Here is a 7,576-nt window from a genome sequence, read left to right as displayed (position 1 = left end):
CGTGAGGCCAGGTTGCCACAGGCACAAGAAGCCACAGGGTGTTTTTGTTCGTGGGTACCAAGCAGGGATGCAGTGAACCCGAGGGTCTCTGCCCATCCCCACTCAAGCCCCCAGGCGTCACCTGGTCTGATCAAAAGAAGAGCATTTTAGCACGTCGAATATGAGTTGCCCGACGCAGAGACAACTCATTCAAAAATTTTTTAATACTCAGAGACGATGTAGCATTGTTAGCGTGGAGCCTGGGGATGGCCCCTCCGGGTGTGTGTGTTTGGGCGTTTTCAGACCTCTAACTAAATATTAGCCAAGAAGCGCTGGAAAGCCACAGGTGACAGGAAACCTCGGCCAGCAGGGCTGGGGCGGGGCGCGGGCGGGGCCTGGTGTGTGGGCGGGGCCTGGCGCGCCAATACCTCGCTGGGGGCGGGGTCACACGGAGGGGGCCGGGCTACCACACTTCCGGAAATCAGCGCCAGCCCTCCCGGCGGCTCTCTGCTGAGACCCGGGGGATGTAGCCCAGGCAGCCAATCAGGGGGCGCTGCGTTTCTGTCTAGCCAATGAGGAGAGCAGGTTTCCGTGGCGCCCCGCCCCCGCTCTCCGTCGCCCGACCCTCAAGAACATAGACCCGGACCCCGCACCTCCTTTCTTCCCGGCAACCGTACGCACCCTTCCCGCTAAACATGCCGTTCGTTGAGCTGGACACGAGCTTGCCCGCCGGCCGCGTGCCCGCGGGGCTGGAGAAGCGGCTCTGCGCGGCCACTGCCGCCATCCTGAGCAAGCCTGAGGACGTGAGCCTGGGCCCGGGAGCACGGGGCGGGGAGGAGGCTGGCGGACCGGGCTCGGGCTCTGTCTGCGATCCCGCTTCCCTAGCGTGACCCCGACTCTTCCGCGCCCGCCCGCCCGCCGCCAAGTCCGACCTCCCGCACTCCAGGGCCCTGCGGCCCCGTCCGCAACACGTGCTTCGTGTCGGCTTGGCCAGCCGTGACCCCGAAGTGACCTCCAAGGACCCCGATCCGTGCCCCCAGCCCTGACCCCCGTGGAACCCGCGCGTCTGCACCCCCGCGCTCCCTCACCCCGCGCTGCCCAGGTCCTCAGCACGATCCCCGCCTAACGCCGGCTTCAGGCTAAACTCCCGTGTCCCCGCAGCGCGTGAACGTGACGGTGCGGTCCGGCCTGGCCATGGTGGTGAACGGCTCGGCGGAGCCCAGCGCCCAGCTGCTCGTCTCCTCCATCGGTGTGGTGGGGACGGCCGAGGAGAACCGCGGCCACAGCGCGCGCTTCTTCGAGTTCCTCACAAAGGAGCTGGACCTCGCCGAGGACCGGTGCGTAGAGGGGCAGGGAGAGGACCCTCTTGGGACTGCTGTCCACTGGGGGCCGGGATCCCACCTCAGGCCCCTCCTAAGCTTGGGGGAAAAATTAATTCCTCACCCTGGACAAGAAGGATCTGGTGCCGCTAGGCCCCTTGACCCCATGGGCCAGTGGACGGCCCACCTTGAGAGTGGTGGTGGAATTGAATGAATTCCTGGCTCTGCAGTGGTTCCTGTGACACCCGGGCAAGATATGGCCTCTTGGACCTCAGTGTTTCCATCTGTGAAATGGGAAGGCTCCCCTTTAACGACTCCTGGGGGCACTGCATGGGATGGCACTGTACTGTACCTGCCTTGGCACCTGGCAGGGCAGGATGTTGCTACCCTGACAGAACCAAAGCCACTTATCATCTGCCCTCAGGTTTCTGCATATGTTAGGGAAAGAGGAATAATCTTGTACAACTTGTCTAAGCTGGACAGGAGGAATTCGGGGTATGTCCTGAGGCTGTGAGCTTTGGGTCCCATGCAGCTGGGGGAGTCCATACAAACCTGGAAGTAAACCGTGTCTGGTTTGTAACCTTCGCTTCCGTGAATAGAGAGGGTGGATTAAATGGTTCCCAGGAAGCCCTCTGCGATTGTTGCTCAGTCACTCAGTTGCATCCAGCTCTTTGCGGCTCCATGGACTGCAGCACACCAGGTTTCCTGGTCCTTCACCGTCTCCTGGAGCTGGCTCAAACTCAGGTCCATTGAGTTGGTGATGCCATCCAGTCATCTAGTCCTCTGTCATCCCCTTCTGCCTTCAATCTTTCCCAGCATTAGGGTCTTTTCTATTGAGTCAGCTTCTAATAAGAAGGCCCCACGGCTCCCAAACCTGGGATTCTGTGGCAAGGTCATGGTTTCTTCTTGGGTGAAAAATACTCCCGAGCTGAGTCTATGCCTATGAGGAACTGACTGCATAAGAATCTTGAAAGAACCTTTCAGAATGGAGCCTTTGTTGGCCCAGAAAGAGTGGGTGAAGAATGGTCACTTCTGGGGCTGCTTAGACTTGGTCCTTAATCTGGGAAGCCATAAGAATTCTAACAATGATACGTAACCTGTAATCTACCGCATACCAGAGATGTGATAGGTAATCCACACGCAGGACCCCATTTGATCCTCAGAAGCTTTGTGCCGCTGTCTATACCTTCCCTGTGAGCATGCCATCCCATCATGGGGACATCTCGTCCCACAGTGGAGATAGCTCCATTATGCCCATTTACAGACGGGACGACTGAGGTTGTCACATATACCTCCTTGGCCCTAGGCTATCCCAAGTATCCTGTTTCTGCACAAGAAACTTCCTGTCGCTTCTGGGAGAGGAGCTCATTCACTCACTCCACAGATATGTGGGGATGAGGGGAGGGAGGCGGTTATGCCTGGACTCCTTGAGCCAGGCTTTGCAAAAACGGGCTGGGATACTGCACATGTATGTTCCTGGGAGCCTGCAGTTTGGAAGAGAGAAGGTTCCCCTGTGAACCCACATACAGTGACCGCAGAGGCTGCCTGTCTGTCCTGGGTGGGTGATGATGGTGTACAGTCACCATTCCACCCCTGACATGCCCACTGCCCTGTCTGGGGTTCGGGGAGAGTGTTCATGGGGTGAGACAGGCTTGCAAAATGCCTGGTGGGGCTAAGGCAGGCTCCTTGGAGCCCACAGTGGGTATGTCTGGCTGGGGGGGTATTGGAATGTAAGGCGTTAGCCAAGGAGCTGATGACATCTTTTTCTCCATCTCCTGAAGGATAATGATCCGCTTTTTCCCCTTGGAGCGCTGGCAGATTGGCAAGAAGGGGACAGTCATGACCTTTTTATGATTGGCATGTAGGGCATCCAGGGCCTCTGAGCTGACAGCCCTTCCAGAGAGGCCTCCTGGCAGTGAGGGCCTGGTGGACACCAGCTTCTGGCACCTCCGTGTGGTTCTCCTCCCCATCCTCACAACAAATAAATGAAGAGAGCTTTGTCTCAAACCTGACTTCTCTACTTCCCTTTACCACCACTCCCCCCACACCCCCTGGCATTCTGGGTCGCTCTGGACAGCAGGTTGGTTTATGAGGTGGCGGCCTTAAGGGAACCTGGGAGGCGGGATGTTCCTGTCCTCAGGGGCTGTGTCTCATGTCTTACATTTGGCTGCTGGAATCTGAGGGTGGAGGGCTTCTTGGAGGCGCTCCTCTTCATGCCCCTGTTCAGGCTGGTGCGGAGCAGCAGGCAACTGGTCCAGCCTGGGCCTTCCTGCAGACTCTGCTGACCCGACATTCCTGTCCTCGGCCTGGGCTTCAGGGCCCTTCCCTGGGCATTGCCAGACTCCCATCATCTCCTGTGAGTCTTGCTGAGAATTCTCTGTAGCTCTGTGCCTTGTAAGATCCACATGCCAAATGGCAAACCCAGAAATGCAGCCTCTGCTTCTGGAAACGGAATGAATAGAATCTTGTTACTGCCCCCGCCCCTGCCCCCAATCTAAAGCCTATATCATGCTTTTTTGCATTTCAGAGGATGCGGGGATGGGGCAGGGGTCGGGGGGAAGGTGTAGCATGGAAGTCTCCTTTTCAGCTTTCTTCCAGATGCAGAGTTTACATCTCTGGGCATTACCTTCCCTGCCCCGTTAAAGCTTAGATCATTCTTGTGCACCAATGAAATACCAAACTGGTTTGCAGCCTGCCTGGTTAATAAGTTTCCTAAGGAATGTGCCTGAGCCTACCGTGTTTACCTGACCACCGCTGTCATTCAGTGGCTCAGTTGTGTCCAACTCTTTGCGACTGCAGCATGCCAGGCTTTTCTGTCCTTCACCATCTCCTGGAGCTTGCTCACACTCACGTCCACTGAGTCAGTGATGCCATCCAACCATCTGGTCCCCTGTCGTCATCTTCTCTTCCTGCCTTCAATCTTTCCCAGTATCAGGGTCTTTTCTAATGAGTCAGCTCTTCTCATCAGGTGGCCAAAGTACTGGAGCTTCAGTTTCAGCAGCAGTCCTTCCCAGTGAATATTCAGGGTTGACTTCCTTTGGGATTGACTGGTTTGATCTCCTTGTGGTCCAAGGGACTCTCAAGAGTCTTCTTCAGCCCTCAGCCTTCTTTATGGTCTAACTCTCACATCCATACATGACTACTAGAAAAACCATAGCTTTGACCACCACTGAGAACTTGTTAAAAGCTACAGCTTGGAGGTCCTACCCCTGGCTCCATGTCCCAGCTGTCTCTGCACTCATTCCTTCCGCCAGCATGGATGTCCTGCTTCCCAAAGGGGCTCATGCCGGGGACCAGCCCTGGCTGATCCAGGGTATTCGAAGGAGAGACGGCATGGGTGAGGATCAGGATACAATAGCTTAATTAGATATTAATTAAAGATATAAAGAGTAATAGAATAAGGATAGCTCAGTAGGAAAATTCAGTGGAGAAAAGAGGCTGAGTAGCTTGGTTTACGCGGGGGACCAATAAAACTTCAAGACAAGAAGTTTGCACCACTTACGTAGGCCGCAGGCGTCCTTCCGTTCTCCCGAAGGAGAGGAGACACTGAGGCCTCCCCGGTCGGATCTTAGAAGCCCAGGCATAATTAGTAAGCATGGTGGGTTCCGTGCTCCAGATGGAGACTCAGCCAGAGTGGGAGAGAGAGCGACATGGGGAGACCAGTATTTCGAGAAACTGATCCCAATTCTTTATTTTCCATGGTCTACTTTTATACACTGAGATGTTATGCAAAAGTCACGCGGGGTCAGCAGTCCTGACTTTTATCAAAGTCAGGTGCTTCATACAAATGTATACAGAGGTCTTAGGGGTGTTACATCATCTTCTGGCCAGGGGGGCCTGCTGACAATTTACGACCCTCTCCTTGTGACAGCGGTCAATCAATCAGGACACTTATTTCTCCAGGGCTGATTATTCTCAAAACAGACGCCACCCAAATAAAGTTACATTCCTACAGGGTGAGGGTGTAGTGGGTTTTAGTTAAGGAAAGAATTTACTTAGCCTAAGGTCTAACGTGATTAATATCAAAGGTTAATTCTATATATTCATTAATGTGTGTAAGGGCAGGGGATGTGGAGACTTAGCAACAAACATTGCCCAACAAATGAAAAACCCTTCACCAACACAATTTCTAATTAGCCCATTATACTTATACTAATAGTTTTCTAACTTTTCTAAGGAACCTGTTTTTAGAAGGTTTAAAGCATCTTGTGCCTCTCACGGTTGGGAGGCTGTGAGCAATCACATGTGGCCGGACAAGCCTGTCAGGCAGGCCAGAGAACCTTCAGAGGAGTTTGTAGGTTAAAACACTCTTATCACGCTCAGGAATTATTATAAACTGGAGCTCTAAGTTAACTCCTTCTCCAAAAGAGGTGGTGGGGGACAGCCCCCCGTAAAGTCAGAGGTGTAGGTGAGCACAAAGTAGTAAAGTAGGCAGGCTCTGGTTATGGGGGTAGATGCTCGAGGAGTTCCAGGGGGACTCCTGAGGCTCGATCCCGCCTTTGCGTATGTTGAGCCTCCTTCCTCATGACCTTTGTCACGGGCGGAGTACCTCACTCTGGCCCCCAACATCTCCCCCTTTTTTATTTCTTAAAACAACCAGATGCAGCTCAGTCGCGAGCTTCCGAATGCTCTGCCAGAGAATCCTGACAATACAAGGAAGAATGATTATGAGAAGTAGGATTAGAGACTAGGGATATTAGACAGAATATTTTTTCCAGAAATAAAGTTAGAGATGGTGTGAAAAAAGTCATTAGCTGCTCCAGCGGCGGTAAAATCCAGTTGAGAGTGTTCCAAGGTCTGTATTTGATTATGAAGTTTCCCTAAGTCCAGGCCAATATCAGAACTGTTACAAACACCTGAGATATGATTTTTAATCTTTTCCCATTCATAATCTGTCTCGTTTACCTTCAAAGATGTCACGCATATCCACCTGTAATCAGCGTGGCATGTCAACGCCATCTTCACCTTTAAAGCCTGTAACTCAGTCCCAATATGCATAATTGCTTCTTCTAAGGCGTCTACTCTCATCTCTAATTTCCTATCTATAGCTTCCTGTGTTGCTAGAGTTAAATAAACATTTTTAGACATGGTATCAACATATTGGGCAGTTTGCACTTGTTGAGTCAATGATATTGCTGCCGCAGTAACAGAACTAATTGCTGCTATTAAAGCTGCTATTCCTAAAATAAGTACCCACAAATCGTCATAATCACATTAAATCTTGTAGTTGTTGTAACACAGTAAGACCATAGCTATCATATAGGCACCATAAGATAGGATGGGCATTGTAACACCACAAAGGAGCAAACATTACATTGAGGGTTTAAACAAGATGAAAGCATACATTGTTCACAAGTCACTACGTTAGGTCCACCTGAATAATTCATGCCTACATTAAGTTTGTTGGAGTCATTAGTAAAAAGGAAAACATAAGGCGAGGGTAGACAAGCTAAAACAGAATAAGTAGAATTATTTTCTGGTTGGAGTTCACGCTGCAGCAGCCCTGTCAGTCTCGCCGGGATCTCAATGTTTATCTTGTCTCCCCTGCTGGCCGGCGCTGCGCTGGTCTGGACGGCACTTTGCGGGTGCGCTCTCTTCTCTGGCCCTCACTCGCTGCACAAACTTCTTTGCTCTAGGTCGCGGGGTGCAGCGAGGAGGGTGCGGGGCGAGGCTGGAGGCGCAGAGGCGAGAGCTGCCTGGTGGGCGGGGCAAGCGAGTGCGCGCCGCGAACCTGGCCTGTCTGGAACCCAAATTGGTGAATCTGCGTCCTGTGGAAAAATACAAGCACATCCTCGACCGCTAGTTAATAATGAGTCAGGACCCTTCCATTGTCCTGAGAGAAGGTCCTTCCATTTGACTAATGGCTTTGCATTCAATTGCTCTGGGCACCAATGGCGAAGCATTGCAGTAGTTCCGGCGGAATCGGCATTTAAAATATTTATTACAAAAAGAGCATGTTGCAAGATTTGATGGGGAGAGCTATACTTAAACTCCCCTTCTTTTAATTTTTGAATTTGAAGCTTTAATGTTTGATGTGCTCTTTCCACAATGGCTTGTCCCCGGGGATTATAAGGGATGCCTGTGTTGTTTAATTTGAAGCTGTAAACAAAATTCCTGAAAAGACTTAGAAGTGTAAGCAGGAGCACTGTCAGTTTTCAGAGCTTTTGGTAGGCCCAAATATGAAAAACAAGTAAAGAGATGTTGTATAACATCTTTAACTGCCTCTCCGGTATAAGACGTTGCAATAATGACATGAGAAAAGGTATCTACAGTTACAT

General features: G+C 51.8%; 1 protein-coding gene across 1 annotated transcript; it reads left to right on the top strand.

The window, feature by feature from the left end:
• Positions 1–427: 427 nt before the first annotated feature.
• Positions 428–3,305, top strand: LOC113907257 (D-dopachrome decarboxylase). Its single transcript, XM_027566176.1, has 3 exons — positions 428–782; positions 1,141–1,316; positions 3,080–3,305. Exons 1-3 carry the CDS (start codon positions 675–677, stop codon positions 3,150–3,152), a joined length of 357 nt encoding a protein of 118 aa, XP_027421977.1. The 5' UTR covers positions 428–674; the 3' UTR covers positions 3,153–3,305.
• The last annotated feature ends 4,271 nt before the right edge of the window (positions 3,306–7,576 follow it).

This window comes from Bos indicus x Bos taurus, chromosome 17 (assembly GCF_003369695.1).
Source record: "Bos indicus x Bos taurus breed Angus x Brahman F1 hybrid chromosome 17, Bos_hybrid_MaternalHap_v2.0, whole genome shotgun sequence".
Classification (NCBI taxonomy): Eukaryota; Metazoa; Chordata; class Mammalia; order Artiodactyla; family Bovidae; genus Bos; species Bos indicus x Bos taurus.
Note: the sequence above shows the minus strand (reverse complement) of the source record. Positions and strands in the feature narration are given on the sequence as shown.

Bases quoted from the DNA above. Each gene is read 5' to 3' on its own strand.
- LOC113907257 (XM_027566176.1), top strand. From the start codon at position 675: ATGCCGTTCGTTGAGCTGGACACGAGCTTGCCCGCCGGCCGCGTGCCC. The intron at 783-1,140 runs GTGAGCCTGGGC...GTGTCCCCGCAG, and splicing joins TCCTGAGCAAGCCTGAGGAC to CGCGTGAACGTGACGGTGCG. The intron at 1,317-3,079 runs GTGCGTAGAGGG...CATCTCCTGAAG, and splicing joins CTGGACCTCGCCGAGGACCG to GATAATGATCCGCTTTTTCC.